General features: G+C 34.2%; 1 protein-coding gene, 1 long non-coding RNA gene, 5 other non-coding genes and 1 pseudogene across 8 annotated transcripts; 7 read left to right on the top strand and 1 right to left on the bottom strand.

Moving 5' to 3' along the window:
• The first annotated feature begins 2,718 nt into the window (after nucleotides 1-2,718).
• LOC149032052 (5S ribosomal RNA) lies at nucleotides 2,719-2,837 on the top strand. The gene has a single exon (XR_016177085.1). It is a non-coding gene; the product is annotated as a 5S ribosomal RNA (ribosomal RNA).
• Nucleotides 2,838-3,222: 385 nt separating this feature from the next.
• On the top strand, nucleotides 3,223-3,341 carry LOC149032051 (5S ribosomal RNA). The gene has a single exon (XR_016177084.1). It is a non-coding gene; the product is annotated as a 5S ribosomal RNA (ribosomal RNA).
• Nucleotides 3,342-3,718: 377 nt separating this feature from the next.
• Nucleotides 3,719-3,837, top strand: LOC149032050 (5S ribosomal RNA). Its single transcript, XR_016177116.1, has one exon. It is a non-coding gene; the product is annotated as a 5S ribosomal RNA (ribosomal RNA).
• Nucleotides 3,838-6,853: 3,016 nt separating this feature from the next.
• On the top strand, nucleotides 6,854-6,974 carry LOC149032049 (5S ribosomal RNA; annotated as a pseudogene).
• Nucleotides 6,975-7,350: 376 nt separating this feature from the next.
• Nucleotides 7,351-7,469, top strand: LOC149032048 (5S ribosomal RNA). The gene has a single exon (XR_016177115.1). It is a non-coding gene; the product is annotated as a 5S ribosomal RNA (ribosomal RNA).
• Nucleotides 7,470-7,851: 382 nt separating this feature from the next.
• Nucleotides 7,852-7,970, top strand: LOC149032047 (5S ribosomal RNA). Its single transcript, XR_016177106.1, has one exon. It is a non-coding gene; the product is annotated as a 5S ribosomal RNA (ribosomal RNA).
• Nucleotides 7,971-11,938: 3,968 nt separating this feature from the next.
• Nucleotides 11,939-15,783, top strand: LOC149032046 (uncharacterized). Its single transcript, XM_089174066.1, has 5 exons — nucleotides 11,939-12,232; nucleotides 12,304-12,448; nucleotides 12,774-12,931; nucleotides 13,065-13,221; nucleotides 13,358-15,783. The coding sequence occupies exons 1-5, from the start codon at nucleotides 11,939-11,941 to the stop codon at nucleotides 15,781-15,783; spliced, it is 3,180 nt and encodes a 1,059-aa protein (XP_089030192.1).
• A 2,751-nt stretch (nucleotides 15,784-18,534) lies between these two features.
• Nucleotides 18,535-19,414, bottom strand: LOC149032045 (uncharacterized). Of its 2 annotated transcripts, XR_016177078.1 has the most exons (3): nucleotides 19,320-19,414; nucleotides 18,823-19,053; nucleotides 18,535-18,757 (listed from the first exon to the last, which is right to left on the bottom strand). It is a non-coding gene; the product is annotated as an uncharacterized LOC149032045 (long non-coding RNA). The 2 variants fall into 2 exon arrangements; XR_016177077.1 differs by having other exon boundaries at nucleotides 18,535-19,053.
• Nucleotides 19,415-21,450: the final 2,036 nt, after the last annotated feature.

Genomic DNA, 21,450 nt, shown 5'->3' with positions numbered 1-21,450 from the left:
ATTACATCAAAACTAACGTCCTCACAAGAAATAGATTTAGAAGTACAAAAACTTACAAATAATATTAACTATTGTGTTCAACAAAGTATTCCTATTAGACAAGTAAGTAATACTAATGATAGACTGCCTTATGATATACTAAATTTAATTAAGAGTAGAAATAAGATAAGGAAAAGGTGGCAACGAACTCGAATGCCACAAGTCAAAATAGAATTAAATGAAGCAAATAGGACTATTAAGAGAAAAATAAGAGAATATAGAAATGAAAAATGGAATAAACAACTTAAAAAACTCAATCCCAAGGATAACTCTCTTTGGAGAATGACAAAAATCTTCAAGACAGAATACAATAGAATACCTACACTAGAGAAAAACGGTATTGAGGCTATAACAACAGAAGAAAAAGCTAATCTACTGGCTTCACAGTTCGAAGATGTGTACAATATTAATCTCACAAATAATACAACAGCGCAGAAAAATGTTATAGAAACAGTAAAGAACTATTTGGAAAGTACAGTAACCAAAGAAGCTCAAAAATACTACACCAACCCTAAAGAAATCACTCAAGAAATAAATAAACTACCTTCGAAAAAAGCACCTGGTTTGGACAGTATTCAAAATATAATTCTTAAAAACTTACCAAAGAAAATAATAGTACAAATAATGTATATAATAAATGCATCGATTAAATATGCTCACTTTACATCTCACTGGAAAACTGGACTCGTAACTCCGATACTTAAGCCTGGCAAGAAGAGTAATGACCCAAGTAGTTATAGGCCAATTTGCCTACTAAGTACACTAAGCAAATTAACAGAAAAAATAATATTAAAACGATTTCATAACCACGAAAGTAAACACGAAATCTTAATAGATGAGCAGTTCGGATTCAGGAAAAATCACAACACGGTACAACAGGTTACAAGAATAGTAAACGACATTAGCATCAACTTTAACAGAAACAAGGTAACGGTGATGGCATTGCTTGACATAGAAAAGGCATTTGATAAGGTTTGGCAATATGCCGTATTATATAAAATGATTAAATACAGGTATCCGGACGTTCTTATTAAATTTATACACTCTTATCTTAAAGATAGACATCTAATAGTAACAGTAGACGGCGAAAAATCTGCCAAACGTAAAGTCAGAGCAGGAGTACCACAAGGATCGGTTCTCGGTCCGAAGCTGTTCACCATCTTTATAAACGACATACCAAAATTTGAAAAAACTAATACTGCCTTATTCGCCGACGACTTAGCCATATACTCACACTCATTCTCAGCAATAGTAGCAGCGAAGCAATTGCAAATACATATCTCTTTACTAGAAAAATATTATAGCAACTGGAAAATAAAAGTAAATGAAACCAAAACAGAGGTAATTGTAATCAGTAAAAAATACAATAACATAAAAATCTTCCAGCCAATCACAGTATATGGCCATCCAATAAAACCCGTACATTCAGTAAAATATTTAGGAGTCCATCTTGATTCCAAATTAACATATCATATGCATATGAAACAAATTATAACGAAAATATATGCAGTAATGAAGAAATTATATCCACTATTAGTGAGAAACTCACCACTATCGTCTTCAAACAAAAAACTCATATACAAAACAATACTAAGGCCTATAATTACATATGCTGCACCTGTCTGGTGCAGTGCAGCTAAAACACAAATAAAGAAATTACAAATTTTACAAAACAAATGCCTCAGATTGATACTTTCTGCAGACAGATACACTCCAATTATACACCTACATGATGAAACAAACATAGAATATATAGATGATTATATAAAACAACTAGGAGAAAGATTTTATGAAAATCAATTAAAGAGCAATAGACTATTACGAGATATTACTAAATTAAGAAGCTACAATATGCCTTTCGAATATAAACATAAACTACCTTATGATAAATTAAACATCTTTAACACATTCATAGATTAATTACACATAAAACTAGTACATTTCCGAAAGTAGGTTTTTCTCATATTGTTTTCCTACAGACACTGACTTACCAATCTATACACCACATCTGATAATGTTAACTCAAACCAAAGAATAAGCTTAATAATATTAAATAAGAACTGTAGATTAAACTCTTAGATTAGAGTAGGTGCTACAATCTAAACGTAAAACTGTTAAGTGCCTTTATATATTTGTAAAAAATGTATTAATGTACATAATATTGTTATTATTTTTGAATAAAGTTTAATAAAAAAAAAAAAAAAAAAAGTTCTCGTCCGATCACTTAAGTCAAGCAGCACTGGGCACGGTTAGTACTTGGATGGGTGACCGCTTGGGAACACCGTGTGCTGTTAACACCTTCCTTTTTTTTTTTTTATTCAATTTTTCTTTATAATGGTTGTCATAATCAAACTAAACATTTTTGGAAAATATCTTTTTCTTTTTTAGACAAAATCACGTACTTCAAGATTCTTTGTCAACTTCTTAACTATCTATATTAGTAATAGAACTTTTTGACGATTCAATCCCAAAATTTCCATGAAAACCATATTTCTCATGAGCGACATGCTTTGTCGTACCATAACTTTTTACAACGTCGTAGAAGCTGCTAGTTGTGGAATCAATGAATTAGGCCTGTTTTACCGTTTTTTGTTTTCTTTTGCTTTTTTCTTTTTTTTCTTTTTTATACTTGAAATTAAGATGTACATGACAAGAACATTTAGTATAATAAATTCTGTCGTTAACGGCCATACCGTGCTGAAAATACAAGTTCTCGTCCGATCACTTAAGTCAAGCAGCACTGGGCACGGTTAGTACTTGGATGGGTGACCGCTTGGGAACACCGTGTGCTGTTAACACCTTCCTTTTTTTTTTTTTTTATTCAATTTTTCTTTATAATGGTTGTCATAATCAAACTAAACATTTTTGGAAAATATCTTTTTCTTTTTTAGACAAAATCACGTACTTCAAGATTCTTTGTCAACTTCTTAACTATCTATATTAGTAATAGAACTTTTTGACGATTCAATCCCAAAATTTCCATGAAATCCATATTTCTCATGAGCGACATGCTTTGTCGTACCATAACTTTTTACAACGTCGTAGAAGATGCTAGTTGTGGAATCAATAAATTAGGCCTGTTTTACCGTTTTTTGTTTTCTTTTGCTTTTTTCTTTTTTTTTCTTTTTTATACTTGAAATTAAGATGTACATGACAAGAACATTTAGTATAATAAATTCTGTCGTTAACGGCCATACCGTGCTGAAAATACAAGTTCTCGTCCGATCACTTAAGTCAAGCAGCACTGGGCACGGTTAGTACTTGGATGGGTGACCGCTTGGGAACACCGTGTGCTGTTAACACCTTCCTTTTTTTTTTTTTTATTCAATTTTTCTTTATAATGGTTGTCATAATCAAACTAAACATTTTTGGAAAATATCTTTTTCTTTTTTAGACAAAATCACGTACTTCAAGATTCTTTGTCAACTTCTTAACTATCTATATTAGTAATAGAACTTTTTGACGATTCAATCCCAAAATTTCCATGAAAACCATATTTCTCATGAGCGACATGCTTTGTCGTACCATAACTTTTTACAACGTCGTAGAAGCTGCTAGTTGTGGAATCAATGAATTAGGCCTGTTTTACCGTTTTTTGTTTTCTTTTGCTTTTTTCTTTTTTTTTATACTTGAAATTAAGATGTACATGACAAGAGCATTTAGTATAATAAATTCTGTCGTTAACGGCCATACCGTGCTGAAAATACAAGTTCTCGTCCGATCACTTAAGTCAAGCAGCACTGGGCACGGTTAGTACTTGGATGGGTGACCGCTTGGGAACACCGTGTGCTGTTAACACCTTCCTTTTTTTTTTTTTTATTCAATTTTTCTTTATAATGGTTGTCATAATCAAACTAAACATTTTTGGAAAATATCTTTTTCTTTTTTAGACAAAATCACGTACTTCAAGATTCTTTGTCAACTTCTTAACTATCTATATTAGTAATAGAACTTTTTGACGATTCAATCCCAAAATTTCCATGAAATCCATACTTCTCATGAGCGACATGCTTTGTCGTACCATAACTTTTTACAACGTCGTAGAAGATGCTAGTTGTGGAATCAATAAATTAGGCCTGTTTTACCGTTTTTTGTTTTCTTTTGCTTTTTTCTTTTTTTTCTTTTTTATACTTGAAATTAAGATGTACATGACAAGAACATTTAGTATAATAAATTCTGTCGTTAACGGCCATACCGTGCTGAAAATACCGGATAAAATGTTCTCAGAAATAAATAAATTATTTCGCAATAAAGGCGGACATAAAGTCGGTGATTTGAAAGTCGCAGCCAACAGAGCTGATTTGATATTGGCAGCTGGAATCAACAATCAATCGTGTCTGACAGATGGCGATGGAATGAAAATAATTCACGATGACAAGGCCAAGGCTAACTTACTAGCAGCTCACTATGTGTCAGTTAACAATCAGAACGAAAATATAAACAATGTTGTGTTTAGAAATTTTGTAAATAATAGGGTAAACATACTACTAGATGAAATATCATCAGCTCATCCTAACACCATATGCACGTTCAGTCCAGTTAATAATGCTTTAAAGCCGGAACAACCCCCTTCGTGTGCCTTTTATTTCACTAACTTGGATCTAGTCAAACGAAAATTCAAGAAGCTCAATAACAAAAAATCAGCAGGAAATGATCAACTGCCAAACTTTATATTAAAAAAACTTCCGGTTAACATTATCCGGGCCTACACTATTTTGTTCAATAATCTTCTAAATAATGGTATTTTTCCAGATTCTTGGAAATCTGCGAAAGTTATTTCAATTCTAAAGAAAGGTAAATCTGCAACAGACGTTAATAGTTATCGCCCGATAAGTATGCTTTCCAATATTGGAAAAATCTACGAAAAAGTAATAAATGATATAATTTTAAATATCTGTGCAACTAATAATATCATATCCGAAAATCAATTTGGATTTAAAAAACGCCACTCTACTTTGCATGCTATAAATAAACTGTCTTCTGATGTTAACTGGGCACTTAATGGGGGCAAGTGTGTGGGTGCTTGTCTGGTCGACCTGGAGAAAGCATTTGACACGGTATGGATCAATGGTCTTATACATAAACTAAGAAAGAAAAACTTCCCTCTGTTGGTGTTAAAATTATTAATCAGCATGATTAGTAACAGATCATTCCGAGTAATGATCGGAGACCAAGAATCGAGCAAATGCGTCATTAAAAATGGTTTACAACAGGGTACTATAAATTCTCCGGTGCTTTTTAATATCTACACTGATGATATTTTACAGTTATTTGGTCCCCACAAAACCGGATGCTCGATGATTGCATTTGCTGATGACTTAATAGTTTACAGAGCTGGAAAGGATCCGAGAAAAGTTCAAGCGGACTTGCAAAAAGCGATTAATAGTATTTTTTCTTATTACACGGCGTGGAAATTAAAAGTAAACATTGACAAGTGCGAAACAATACTTTTTAGACCGTCGACGCAAAAAGCCTCATGTATCATCAAAAATAACTACAAATCATTCCACATAAATGCAGACCCAGCTGCAAGCAAAAAGATCCCACATAAAAAAGCTGTCAAATACTTAGGGTTATATATAGACGAGAGATTTTTACTGAATGCTCACCCTCTACAGCAACTCCAAAAAGCGAAAACTGTGTTTACTTTATGCGCGAGACTCTTTCATTCGCGTGCATTATCGCCGAAAGCGAAAATTATCTGTTACCAAAGCCTCATAAGGCCTATCTTGACTTATGGCTGCGAGATATGGTATAATGTGTGCGCTAATATAATGGAGAAATTCCGAATTTTCGAGAGACGATGCCTAAGAGCTTGCTTAGGACTTTACAGATCAGCTAAATCAAATTACACCAAACATGTCAGCAATATAATTATCTATGAAAAAGCCAACGTTAATAGAATTGACAACTTTATTATTAAATTAATCAGAAATTATTTTGCTAATGTGGCAACTGTTTCATGTAACAGTCTCATCTTTCCTATTCCTTATCCAGACGATAATTATATAAAGGTGGCTTTAAATACTGGATTTGTACCTCCGGAAGCCTTCCTTTATCTCGATAAATTGGGTATTGTTCAAAATAGAAAAGCAGTCCCACTGTTATACCATATCTCAAGGCGTAGAACAAAAAAGGCGATAGCTTATGATGCACACAACAATCTACATGAGTTTGCATCAGCACTTCTTTCGGAGCTCGGTTATCGATATGACGCGAGAGTACCCAAGCGAGACATTCATGAGGTAAAAAATTTAAATTATCTACACTACTGGTGGCTTGAAGACCGAATCAATCCCCAGTGATACAAAATAAAGTCTAAGAAAACTTTAGATAAGGCAATTTAACTCCTAAGTGTGTAGGATGCATCTTTATTTTCTAAGTTATTCTAAGGTAGAACCTATGTTTCCCCCCCCCCTGTATATAGTAATTTCCTATGCTCCTGATCTTCCCTATCTCTTACTCCATTATTCCGCTCCTTTTCGCTCCTTATTAGTTTAAGCGTAATTTTAAGTTTTAAACAAGTTATGCGTGCTTCCTTTTTACTGCACTTTTTGGGATGCAATTCAAGTAAATGTACAATTATTTAGCGTAGAGGCTTATTAAACACTCTAGTCAAAAGACTGTGCCTAGCGTCTGCTACAGGGATTCCTTTTTAATCTCCCCTTAGCCAAATTAAATAAGCGATTATTATTTAGTTCCTAATTTAGTTATCATATAAGTTAGGCGTTTTTAAAATTTTTATTTCAAACTTTTGTTTATTTTTATAGTTCTGTAAAACATATTGTAAATTTCTTGTGCCAAAATAAACATATTAAAAAGTCAAAAGTCGTGCTGAAAATACAAGTTCTCGTCCGATCACTTAAGTCAAGCAGCACTGGGCACGGTTAGTACTTGGATGGGTGACCGCTTGGGAACACCGTGTGCTGTTAACACCTTCCTTTTTTTTTTTTTATTCAATTTTTCTTTATAATGGTTGTCATAATCAAACTAAACATTTTTGGAAAATATCTTTTTCTTTTTTAGACAAAATCACGTACTTCAAGATTCTTTGTCAACTTCTTAACTATCTATATTAGTAATAGAACTTTTTGACGATTCAATCCCAAAATTTCCATGAAAACCATATTTCTCATGAGCGACATGCTTTGTCGTACCATAACTTTTTACAACGTCGTAGAAGCTGCTAGTTGTGGAATCAATGAATTAGGCCTGTTTTACCGTTTTTTGTTTTCTTTTGCTTTTTTCTTTTTTTTTATACTTGAAATTAAGATGTACATGACAAGAGCATTTAGTATAATAAATTCTGTCGTTAACGGCCATACCGTGCTGAAAATACAAGTTCTCGTCCGATCACTTAAGTCAAGCAGCACTGGGCACGGTTAGTACTTGGATGGGTGACCGCTTGGGAACACCGTGTGCTGTTAACACCTTCCTTTTTTTTTTTTTATTCAATTTTTCTTTATAATGGTTGTCATAATCAAACTAAACATTTTTGGAAAATATCTTTTTCTTTTTTAGACAAAATCACGTACTTCAAGATTCTTTGTCAACTTCTTAACTATCTATATTAGTAATAGAACTTTTTGACGATTCAATCCCAAAATTTCCATGAAATCCATATTTCTCATGAGCGACATGCTTTGTCGTACCATAACTTTTTACAACGTCGTAGAAGATGCTAGTTGTGGAATCAATAAATTAGGCCTGTTTTACCGTTTTTTGTTTTCTTTTGCTTTTTTCTTTTTTTTCTTTTTTATACTTGAAATTAAGATGTACATGACAAGAACATTTAGTATAATAAATTCTGTCGTTAACGGCCATACCGTGCTGAAAATACAAGTTCTCGTCCGATCACTTAAGTCAAGCAGCACTGGGCACGGTTAGTACTTGGATGGGTGACCGCTTGGGAACACCGTGTGCTGTTAACACCTTCCTTTTTTTTTTTTTTTATTCAATTTTTCTTTATAATGGTTGTCATAATCAAACTAAACATTTTTGGAAAATATCTTTTTCTTTTTTAGACAAAATCACGTACTTCAAGATTCTTTGTCAACTTCTTAACTATCTATATTAGTAATAGAACTTTTTGACGATTCAATCCCAAAATTTCCATGAAAACCATATTTCTCATGAGCGACATGCTTTGTCGTACCATAACTTTTTACAACGTCGTAGAAGCTGCTAGTTGTGGAATCAATGAATTAGGCCTGTTTTACCGTTTTTTGTTTTCTTTTGCTTTTTTCTTTTTTTTTTATACTTGAAATTAAGATGTACATGACAAGAGCATTTAGTATAATAAATTCTGTCGTTAACGGCCATACCGTGCTGAAAATACAAGTTCTAGACCTCTCGAGGAGTGAACATCGTGACCGCCGCGTACCGTCAAAAACGATAGAAAGCGAAATTCATCCCTGGCAGTCACTGCTGCGTGCCAGTTAACACTATTCCTACCGACACTTCACGTATACCTATTCCTACCGCGGCCGGTCAAATGACTGGTCTTTTACAACTTATATTTTTCAGTATCTAATGCAGACCAATAGCCAGCTTGCAAGTATAAAAATATATTTTCTTTTATTCAAGTGTACATAATCTACATTTTATTCTTTTTCGCCGCATTTTTTTACAAATGAGCTTCTTAACTGTACATTTTCCGCATACGTACTTTTTACATTTTAGACAGATTTTGTTCGTCTTATTATCTTTACAATACCTTATCTGACATGTTATCCGTTCACGAGAAAACTGTACTTGTACTTGCGATAGGTATTTGTTGATTTTTTTTGCAGAGCTCTTGTTGGTATTCGATGGCAAGTTCTTCTGCCAATTGGAATAGAAATTCCTGTCTTGTAATTTCTCCTCCCGTAGTTTCTTTATATAACACCCATGCATTTATCCCGGCTAAATCCAAGATATTAAAAAATACTTGCACAGGCCATCTCCGAGATTTAGATTTTACCGAATAATTTCTGGCCATTTGGTCGGTCACATCTACGCCAAATTTGGTGCTATTATACAATTGAATTGTCTCCGGTGTTCGGGTGTCATTTTCTTCAACTTGTACGGAGTTGTGCATTGAACTGAGAATTAGAACTTTCTTTCTTGGTTTGGCTTTCTAAATTGTCAACATACAATTATTTGAGCGATAGAGTTTGGTTGAGAAAAGTGCTATGTCTTTTTTCAGTTTTGCCAGTCTTGGTAGCTCTTTTCTATTTGCTCTAATTGTCCCAACAATCGTAGTTTTTTTTTTGCTAAAATTTTTGTTGCTAAAGATAGGCTTGTAAAAAAGTTGTCCGTGGTCATATCTCTTCCACATCCTACATACGATTCTGCTAATTTCATAGTGAAAAACTCTTCAAGAGGAACTAAGGGTTCTCTACTTTTATCTTTTCCCAAATATGGAAAGCCGTTTATTATATATTTGCTACGTACATGGGATGCTAACCAAAATTTTATACCAAATTTGTCCGGTTTATTGAACATGTATTGAGTGAATCTACACCTTGCTTTCGTTGGAAACAATTGTTCGTCCATAGTAATATATGGTCCTGGTTTATAACAATTTTGACTGTTGTCAATAAACTTGTACCACACTTCGGAAATCATAGCAAATTTATCGGTTTGTAACCGTTGGCTTCGTTAGTTTCTGTCGTCAAATCGAATAAATCTCATAATCTCCGTAAAGTCATGTCTACTTATAGTATTTGAGAAAAAAGGCGGGCCCTACTTTTGATTCCATAGAAGTGCTATATATATATTCTTAGCCTCATATGCGCCGCGTGCATACAGAATTGCAAAAAAACACTGCTAACCCGATAGTCGAGCGAGAACTGTAGACACTTTGAAGTGCCGTAAATCATTTTCTGGAAGGCACTTCTCGAATGAAATCGTACCACAACTACATTACCTTTCCTTTGTAACGACTTTATAGTTTTGGCATTGAGTCTTAGAGAGAAACTATTACAAAAATGTATAAATCGTACTACCGGTCAAATGACTGGTCGTGGTAGATAAGACAGACCAAAAATTTTTCTCAGAAAATAAACAATAAAAAAATAATTGAATATTGAAAAATGTATCAAACATATATATGAGGAAAAGTCGTAAAGTTTAAAGGTGATTCACTTACGTTGAATGTAGGAAAATCCAATTAAAAATTTAAAAACGGTCATTTGACCGGTCCTGGTAGGAATAGTGTTAAATAAGTGGGTTCATAAGTGACATGGCAATTTTGTCCACATTCCTTTTATACATATATTCAACTATAGTTGGAGAATAAAAAAAAAAAAAAAGAGAGGGAAAAAAAAGGACCGGCATCCTAATGGCGTCGGCCGACAACAATGGCGTGAACGCGCCAGTGAAAAAATATAATAAGCCGCGTGCTCAGTATAAACATACTAGCGGAACCCGAGACTCACTACAGCTAGACAAAATTTTTAAAGAATTCATGGCAAAAATGGAGCCAAAGCGTGAAGAAGTTAGACCAAATTTGGTAACGCGAAAAAGAAAGGGATCAGATGCGTCCACGCAGTCCATAGAAATAGAAAATGGATGGGAACAACCAAAGAGACCAAGTAAGATAAGAAACAATAAAGAGACATCTAGGGAAATAGAAACAAATAACCAATTCGAGGCACTGACCCAAGAGGGCCCCCAAACTAGTAACTCACAGCGCCGACTGGCGTCGGAGCACGAAGCCACAAAGGAACAGTGATCCCAGAGACTTTAGTTTGTCTGATCGACACAGGGCCGTAAAATTATCGTACACATAGACAAATTATCGTACGCACAGGGAAAAATTTGGAATTTTAGGAATTTTGGATTTGACACTTCTGATTTAAACATTTGCAGAATTTTTTACATTTTCAAATCTGCAAAAAGAGTAAAAATACCAACTTTTGCAAACTTAATGACCTGCTTTTTTTTTCTTTTTTTTTTTTTAGGTCCTCAGGTCCTTTTTCGTCCTTTTCTTTTTCTTATTTTCTATCTTTCTAATTGTATTTTTCAAGGTTTTCCTGGCTTTTTTGGTTTTTTATTGGTTTCCGAGCTATTTTCAATTGTTACCTGGCTCTAGTCACCAAAAAATAGTCCAACTGTGTACGCTAGAGTACGCTGCAACCGACAACCGAATCGCGAAACAAAAAACAAAATCAACTTGTTGTCGTTAACAACTTCGATATTTACATATCGAATTATTGTTAATTACATCCAAGCTGAATTTTGGATCGCACAAGCCAAATTTTGGATAATACAAGGCTTCAAATTATGTGACGCGTACGATAATTATCGTACGAATGCAGTGATCCCAGAGACTTTAGTTCGTTTGATCGACACAGGGGCGCAAAATTATCGTACGCGGCAGAAAATTATCGTACGCCCCGGGAAAATTTGAAATCCGACAAATCTCGGACAAAATTTTGAAAAAGTCGGAGAAAGTGTTTTTTTTTTTTTTTTTTAGGTAGAAAACGTTCAGTAATCGTTTAGTCCAAATCTTCAAGTCGAGAAAAATATTTCTGATGACCTTTTTTTTTTTTACTCATCAAGTTCCCAAACTCTATCATGAAACCGATGAAAACGATCGTTCGAGGGGAGACCGTGGTGGTGGTAGTGGTGGTGGGAGTGGTGGTGGGAATGGTGGTGGGAGTGACGGTTGAGGTGGGGGCGCACCTTTGGAAAATTTGTTGACTAAAAAAAAAAAAAAAAGATCATTAAGTTTTCGAAATTCCAAATGGATCGTACGCCACGATTTTGGATCGTACAGGACCTCAAATTATCGTACGCGTACGATAATTATCGTACGAATGGGATCGCTGCAAAGGAAGATGAAGCGAACGAAGCGTGTAATGCGACCATCAGGGAGCAGCACAGACGCTCAAAACCTCAGCCCATCTTCATAATGGGTGATGACGTCAAAGTAACCACTGACGCATTAACGGAGAAAGGGATAAGCTCCCAGAATTTCACAATCAGACAAAACAACGGTAGCCACCTAATAAGAGCGAAGGACAATGAAACCTACAACCTAATAAAAGAAAAGCTAAAAGAAAGCAACGCTCAATATTACACATACACCCCAAAAGAATTAAAACCACAATCGGCAGTATTAAAAAACTTCTACGGCGGATATAGCAGCGAAGACATAAAAAGAGCATTTGAAGACCTCAAACTCCGCAATGTCGAAATAACGAAGGTAATTGCAATGCCATGCAAAAGAAGCAGCTTTATGAAACATCACTTCATCGTACAAATCAAACCTGACAGCAACAAAAAGGAGCTGCTGAGGGTAAAGCAATTGCTCAGCCAAAACACGCGGTAGGAGCAGCTGATCAAAAAAGGCGTCACGCAATGCAAAAACTGCCAAAGAGTGGGGCACACTTCCTCGCAGTGCCAAATGATGTACCGATGTGTAAAATGCGGAGGAAGCCATGAAAGGGGCAAGTGCCCAATCACGGCAAACGACCCCAAAGAAATGCTAATATGCGTGAACTGTGGGAAACGCGGACACCCGGCATCCTACGAGGGTTGCCCGTATAGAAAGTTCGCAGCAGAACAATCGAAAATTTGCAAAAAAGAAACGATAGAGAGGATAAGAAGAAGAACCGTTATAAACGAAAGTCTTCAACGAAGAGCAAACGAAAAAATAATAAACGACGTTAACGCCTGGCCACTGTTACCAAAAACAAGGCCTACCTATCAAACCGAACCAATACAAAACGCATGGTTTAAATCAGGGCAAAAACCAATGTCGGTTAACCAACAAGACATAAATAACAATAATAAGGAAGTACCATACTGGGCAAACGAACTAATGAGAGGAATGCAAAAAATTGACAGAACAGTTGAAAAACTCAACAGCCAAATTAGCAGAATCGAAGATATAGAAAACAAAGTCAATTTTCTATTCGATCAGCTAGGTTATAAAAATGACTAATACAGCGCGCATAAATGAAAACATGAGATTAAGACACACGTCTAACAACCAAACAATAAAAATAATAGCGATAAATGTGAACTCAATACAGCACAACGTCAGAAGATTAGAACTACTAGCGCTACTAGAGGACGCCTCTCCGGATATCGCCCTAATATCGGAGACAAAACTCAATGCCAATCACGTAATCAAATATAAAAACTATGAAATAGTCAGAACCGACCGCCCGAAATCCAAGCAAGGAGGAGGTACAGCAATCTTAGTAAAAAAAGGAAATCAACCATGAGGTCGTAAGATACCCAACTTCAGCAGGTAATGAAATAATAGAATATACAATAATAAAAATCAAAACGAACAATAATCTGCCTAAAAATTTATTTGTAGTGAGCCTATATGCAACAAACTCCAATAAAACTATATTCATCAACGAACTCAACCATCTACTGACAAAAATTCAAGCCGAATATCGGGGCTGCGCCTTTGTAATAGCTGGAGACTTTAATGCGAGAAGAACTGAGTGGGGCGACCACGCCGACAATGAAAGAGGCAAGTACATGAGAAAGTGGGAATATTCCGATGCCAGTAAATTCGGAGTAAAAATATACACGACCACCACTCCAACCCGCTTGGACAGTTCAACGTACCTAGATATCTGCCTAACGAACCTCCAAATAATAGACCTGGTAAATGGTAAAATCAAAACCTGCTCTTATGATAGCGACCACCAAGCGCTACAGTTTACAGTGAAATTACCCAACCATGCAGAATATGACAATAGTAGAATCGAAAAACACAGATACAACTACAAAGCAACAAAATGGACCAAATTTAAGAAAAAACTACAAAAGAACTATACCAGCAAAATCCCAGATAACAGAAACCTAGACATAGACGAAATAGATAACAGCATTACTGAACTAAACGATGTATTACTGACGACCATTGAACAAACAGTACCAAAATTCAAACCGCATAACAATATTCACAAATACCTCAATACCAAAATAAAAAAACTGCAAAAGAGCAAAACATGGTACATCCAAACACTTCACAAAATGCAAAGGAACAACCCAAGCAGATGGAGAAGCGAAATAATAATAACCAAGGTAATCATAAAATGCATTAAAGAGCAATTAAGAAAAGAATTTGCTAGGGCGACGGCCAGCTATTACGAAGGGCAGCTAAAACAGATAAACCACCAAGATGCGTCTACCTTCTTCCCTAAGATTAACAGACTGCTAAGAAGCAAAGAATGGGTTAAGATTGGTGATCAGGTGGTCGATCCCAACGACCCAATCATTAATAAACTAAACATTAACACCGATAACATAAACACCGAAGGTAAAATAATTATCTCCGACCCAACAACTAAACTAAATATAATTGGCAACTACCTAGAATCCATCAATTCCACAAGACACCTTAACAACGGCACAAGGCTAAAGGAAATTGTAGAAACTAAGGCAAAAAAAATCAAACAAGAACTCGAACAAAATAGGAGAACAAAACGCACACACCTAAACTTCAGTGATATCAACAGAGCAACTCGTCCGAATTACGAGGCAGCCAACGCGTACTACTGCAACTATAACAGCTTAGACAAAATACTTAAGCATCTACCCAACAAAACCTCCAGTGGGCTGGACGGGATACCCCCCATAGTGCTAAAACATCTGCCAGCAAATGTAATGAGCAACCTCGTAGTCATTTTCAACAACGCACTAAACCACTCTTACTATCCAAAAATATGGAAAAAAGCCAAAGTATTACCAATACTCAAAAAAAATAAGGACCCAGGAGAGCCATCGAGCTACAGACCGATAAGCTTAACGCCTGCACTCAGTAAGGTCTATGAGTCAATCATTACAGCACAGATAAATAAATTCTGCCAAGATAATTCTATAATCCCAAACCAGCAATTTGGGTTCAGACATAAGCATTCCACAATTCATGCCATCCACTATCTACTGGACTTCCTGGCAGAAGAACTTCACTATAACCGAATGATAGGGGCTGTACTGATTGACCTGGAAAAGGCCTTTGATTCGGTGTGGCAAGATGGATTAATATACAAATTAATAAAACTGGGGTTCCCGTCGTGGCTAACTCTTATTACATGGGACATGGTGCACAACAAAAGATTTATAACCTGGGACGGTAACAATACCTCGAGCAGAATTTTTAACATTGAAGAAGGGCTGCAACAGGGCACGGTTTCATCCCCAATACTTTTTGTCATCTTCACAGTATCACTACTAAAAATGTTCAATCTGAACAAAGAGAACAAGCGAGCTATTGCATTCGCAGATGACGTGATTGTTTGCGTGTCTGAAAAAACACCAGACAAGATCAAGGAACAGCTTCAAGATCTACTTGATAAAATCAACCAGTTCTACAGAATGTGGAATCTAACGGTAAACCATCAAAAATGCGAGACTATCCTGTTCAGAAGAACTAGTAAACACATGGGCAGACATCAAAAAAGAAACAGAAATGATTTCGGAATAAGGGCGACGGACCCAAATACAGGAGAAATAGTACAAATACCAAGAAAAACTACAGTAAAATATCTAGGGATGCACATTGAACATCTCGCTAAGCTCAACGGACATCTCGAGACACAATTGAATAAAGCACGAATGGCTTTCAAGGCAAATAGCAGACTTTTCCACGCAAGAGGGCTAAATGGAAAGGCCAAGGTGATCTGCTACCAACTGCTAATAAGACCGATACTTACCTACGCGGCGCCCATATGGTGGAACGCCAGCGCATCTCAAATGGACACAATATATTGTGGAACATATATATAATATAACATATATATTTGGAAACAATATATACATATGACTTAGAAAACTATGGGAAAATAATGAATATCTTGAAAGAAAAATCAATAAAATTTTACACATACACACCAAAGAGTATGAAGCAGAAAACTTTGGTTCTAAAAGGTATCTGTTGCAGCTACAATGTAGATGAAGTTAAGAATGAATTGAAAGCACTAAACATAAAGGAGATAGAAATTACAAAAGTGTCAATTTTAAAAAATAATAAAGGTAATGAAACATCTTTAAACCCAATACTTTTAGTGAATCTGACAGGAGAAAGCAAAACAAAGAATCTTATACAAATAAACAAATTGTTTAATCAAATAATTAGATGGGAACCTTTCAGAAACCCGAAAATTTATCAATGCCATAGATGTCAACGAGTGGGACATACGAGTTCGAATTGCAATCTAGAATACCGTTGTGTTAAATGTACTAAAAAACATAATCCTGGTGAATGCCAATTAAATAACCAAAATCCCAGCGAGGAAGTACAATGTGTGAATTGCGGTTCGTTTGGACATCCGGCGTCATACAGAGGATGTGATTTCTTAAAATTTGCGCAAAAAACAGTTAATCTACAAAAGGAGGAAGAAAAAAATAAAAGAATGGAAAAAATTAGAAGATTATCCAAAATAGTAAACCCCGGGTTAACTTATGCAGAAGCAGTCTCCAAATCTGATAATAGAAGAAATAGAATTCATAATTTTCAAGAAAGAATTAATTATAACTATCAAGATAACATACAGCATAACCAAATGAATAACCAAAATGATATTGCTAGTATATTGTCTTTATTTAAAAATGATATAATAAACACCCTCTCGATCAAATTAGATAATATTGTAAATCAAGTAGATATTAATACCAGAAAAATTGACTTTATACTAAGAAGACTAAACTTAGAATGGATAGAGTAAATAATAACAACGATAAAAAAAAATGTTTGCTCAAAAGTACACTACAAGTAATTGCTATAAATGTAAACTCAATTATTTCCAATGAAAGAAGAAATTATCTGTTAGATTTTATTAAAATACACAATCCTGATATATTACTCTTGAACGAAACTAAACTTAATGAGAAACATAAGATGCAATTCGAAAACTACGTATTGATAAGGCAAGATAGACATAACTCGGTACAAGGCGGGGGTGTTGCAATTCTACATAAACGAAATATCTCATGTAAACAGGTAAATTGCCAAACCTATAACAACGAAATATTAGAAGCGACTGCAATCTCCTTAAAACTCAAGGACGAGAATCTTATTATAATAAGTGCATATGCAACTAGCAGCATTAATAAGAAAGACTTTATAGTAGAATTAGAAAAACTATTTATGATACTGGATTTAAGCAATCCCTCAAACTATTATCTCCTGGCAGGGGATCTTAATGCTAGACATTTAGATTGGGGAGATAACATGAGTAACGAGAGAGGAAAAATATTAAAAACTTGGATCGATGATAATAATACAATAAATAGATGCACCATAAAAGGACCGGACCAAGCAACGTATGTGCATGGAAAATCTTTTCTTGATGTTATTATTATTGATTCTAGATTATCGATCAATCTAAACGGAGAAGATAAAATTATAACAGCAGATTATGAAAGTGACCACCGTGCTTTGATAGTGCCCATCAATTTAGATCATTTCTCTAACGAATTACCAATAAATGAATTAAATAAGGAGAGATACGTATTCAGAAAAACTAATTGGATTAAATTCAAAAAAGAAGCAGCGAAAGACTTCAATATCAATATTCCAGTAGAAAGAAATTTAAAAAATACAGAAATAGATTTTTATATAAAGGAATTAGAGACTTTTATAGTAGGTAGTATGGAAAAAAGTATACCTAAATATCATTATGAGAATAGCATGGAAAAATATAAAAACAATAAAATCAAAAAAATGTTAAAAACCAAGTCGACTCTTAATTCTATTATGAGAAGCTTTAAGAGGGATCAGAAAAAAAAATAGAGCTGAGATCGAGTTAACTAACATATTATTGAAACAAATCTCTGAACTTATTAAAAAAGAATACACTGCTTCTTATAATCAGTATTGGACTAACGCTGCAAAAAAAATTAAACATAATGATTCCTCCTCCTTTTTTCCAAAACTTAATAAACAATTTAGAAGTAAACAAGCTACCTCGATAGGCAACCTACTCTTATCAAAAAAAGACCAGGAAACTATAGACAGAATAGAAATTAAAACATCGGAGATAGACCAAACTGATGATTATTATGTAGTAAGTGACCCGATCCAAAAATTGGACTTAATTGGGGCACACCTGGAAAGAGTTTATAAATCAAAAGAAATGAAGGATGAGTCCAGATTGGACAATATAATCAACAGAGAATATGATAAATTAAATAAAGACAGAAAAAAGTGGAATGGCATCTGTGAATTCAACAGTGAAAATAAAGCAAACGATCCGAAAAATAAGTCCTTGAAGGAGGATTTAACATACCTCTGTAATGGACAACAACTTAGTAAAATAATTAGCAAATTAAATAATAAAACATCTTCAGGAGTGGATAACATTCCTAACATAGTGATTAAACATTTACCTGATAATGTAATAGAGTGCTATGCAATATTATTTAATAACATTCTTAATAATGCATATTATCCGGTAAGTTGGAAAAAGGGAAAAGTAATGCCATTTTTAAAACCCAATAAAGAAAGGAATAATGTTAACAACTATAGACCAATTTGCCTAATGTCTAATATAAGTAAATTATTTGAAATAGTCATTAATACTACAATTAATCACATTACAACAATAAATAAAACAATACCAGATCATCAATTTGGATTCAAATATAAACACTCGACAGTGCACGCCATACACAAGTTTCTTGCAGACTTATGTTGGGCTCTCAATGGCAAGAAAATGGTTGGTGCCTGTTTAATTGATCTCGAGAAGGCCTTCGATTCTGTCTGGATTAAGGGGCTTTTGTACAAAATGTTAAAAAAGAAATTTCCTAGGGAACTAATTTACTTACTTATGGATATGTTCGATAACAGAACTTTTATAATCACAGATGGGACTCATACCTCGGATAAAGAATTCATAATAAAGGATGGTCTGCAACAAGGAACAGTGAATGCACCGATATTCTTCAACGTGTATAATAGCGACATATTGCATTTATATGGTATGAACGAAGAGGAAGATACATCAGCATTAGCATTCGCTGATGATTTCATAGTATATATTACAGGGAATAAACCATCTGAAATCCAAAAAAAACTAGAGATTAAGGTAAATTAAATAATTAAATATTATAAAACTTGGAAACTGAAAGCCAACCCGCAGAAATGTGAGACAATTTTATTCCGAAGGAATTTAAGCGAAATTGCCAAATCGGCAAGAAATTGGAGAGATTTTCAAATAAAAATAGAAAATGAAGAGACGGGAGAATAGAAATTCCTCACAAGCATGCAGTTATTTGGGTATGAGTTATTTGGGTATGAATTTAGACGAAAGGATAAAACTTACCAAACATATAGACATCCAACTTAGCAAAGCAAAAAAGGCCTTCATGGCAAACTGCAGAATCTTTTATTCGAGGCACCTATATCCTAAGATCAAAGAAATATGTTATCAGCTTCTAATAAGACCTATAATAACGTATGCCTGCCCTGTATGGATGAACTTTAATGACTCAACTGCTGAAAAACTCAGAGTATTTGAAAGAAAATGTTTACGTGCTTGTTATAATTTGTACAGGTCCGCAGACACAGGATATAAAAAATATATCAGCAATGGTACACTATATAGAAAAGTAAATATTAATAGAATTGATAATTTTATTATCAAGCTCACTCGAAATTATTTTGCTAATATAAAAAAGATAGATAATAATAATCTAATAAGATCAAGTGTATACCCGAATAGACAATATCATGAAAGATCGTTTGAATCAGGATTTATTCCCCCTGAAGCTTTTATAACAATGGACCAGGATGGATTAATACAAAACCAAGACAATGTACCAATAATATACCACATTTTTAGAAATAAAGCCAATAAAAAAATTACTTATAAAGAAAGAATAAGAAACAAGCAAGTAGTTAATCTTAGATACTCGACAGCATTACCAAAGAAAGATATTATGGACTTCTCAAGATTATCTAAAAAATATTAGTGGATTAGTAATGAGGATAACTCTATACAAGAATTAAAAAAAGATATGACTTAGTAATAAGGGATAGAAAGAAGTAATAGACTCAGTTTCTCTAAACCACAAAAGTTGTGATATTAAGCATTAGTATTCTTGTACATATGTAAATAGTAGGTTTTTAAGATTCTTGTTAAGAGTTCACTATACTGTATAATTATATTTATATTTATCCTTTTTTATTAAATAATTCATATCTAAAATAAGCTAAATAGTGAGCAAAAGGTAAGATTTAAAAAATTAATATAAAGTAACGGTTAGAACAGGTTTTTTGCAGAGGGATAGTTTATTCGTAAACAGGATCTCTGTTTTTTCTCCAAAACTTGGAAACATAAAAGTGATAATCAAAATAATTGAATGAAAATTTATACTAGTTTTAGTAATATGTTACTGGAATAATAAATAAAATTAATTTATTAACGCGTTCACTAGACTAAGTTAATAAATATAGACAGTAAGATTTATGGTATATTTTTGTGATGTATTTTCAAACACCATATATGTAAAAGAAAAATGTATTCTTATAAAAGAGAAAATAAACATCAATTAAAAAAAAAAAAAAAATACAAGTTCTCGTCCGATCACTTAAGTAAAGCAGCACTGGGCACGGTTAGTACTTGGATGGGTGACCGCTCGGGAACACCGTGTGTTGTTAACACTTTCTTTTTTTTTTTATTCAATTTTTTTTTATAATGGTTGTCATATTCAAACTTAACATTTTTTGAAAATATCTTTTTCTTTTTTAGTCAAAATCACGTACTTCAAGATTCTTTGTCAACTTCTTAACTATCTATATTAGTAATAGAACTTTTTGACGGTTCAATCCCAAAATTTCCATGAAAACCATGTTCCTCATGAGCGACATGCTTTGTCGTACCATAACTGTTTACAACGTCGTAGAAGCTGCTAGTTATGGCATCAACGAATTAGGCCTGTTTTACCGTTTTTTGTTTTCTTTTGCTTTTTTCTTCTTTTTTATACTTGAAATTAAGATGTACATGACAAAAGCATTTAGTATAATAAATTCTGTTGTTAACGGCCATACTGTGCTGAAAGAGTCGCAACTGAGATGCGGTACGGTGCACATCGTGCTCCCGCAACAATCGTTAATACTAGTGATAATAGTGATAATACCCATATTCCATAATGACTATACAAGTGCGGTGTTCGTTAGATTGGTGATACGGGGTCATGTCTATCCTTTTCTTTATTTTTTCTTTATTTTTTTTCTTACAATATAAATAGACTAGTAGCTGATAACTGGCGGGTGGGACGGCGTCCAAGATGGCGGCACCCGGCAACGCAGGAGTAAACGCGCCATCGAAAGATTATTATGGGCCCCGGGCCCGGATTAACCGCTCAGGCGGAACACTCGATTCAATGGAACTAGATAAAATATTCAAGTAAATAATAGCAAAGAAAAAACATAAGTCCAACTTAACCAGGCCG

This window comes from Polistes dominula, unplaced genomic scaffold, assembly GCF_049000335.1.
Source record: "Polistes dominula isolate Pdom_NZ unplaced genomic scaffold, Pdom_raw_medaka contig_277, whole genome shotgun sequence".
Taxonomy (NCBI): domain Eukaryota; kingdom Metazoa; phylum Arthropoda; class Insecta; order Hymenoptera; family Vespidae; genus Polistes; species Polistes dominula.
The sequence above is the reverse complement of the archived record's forward strand: the minus strand, read 5'-3'. Positions and strand labels throughout refer to the sequence as shown.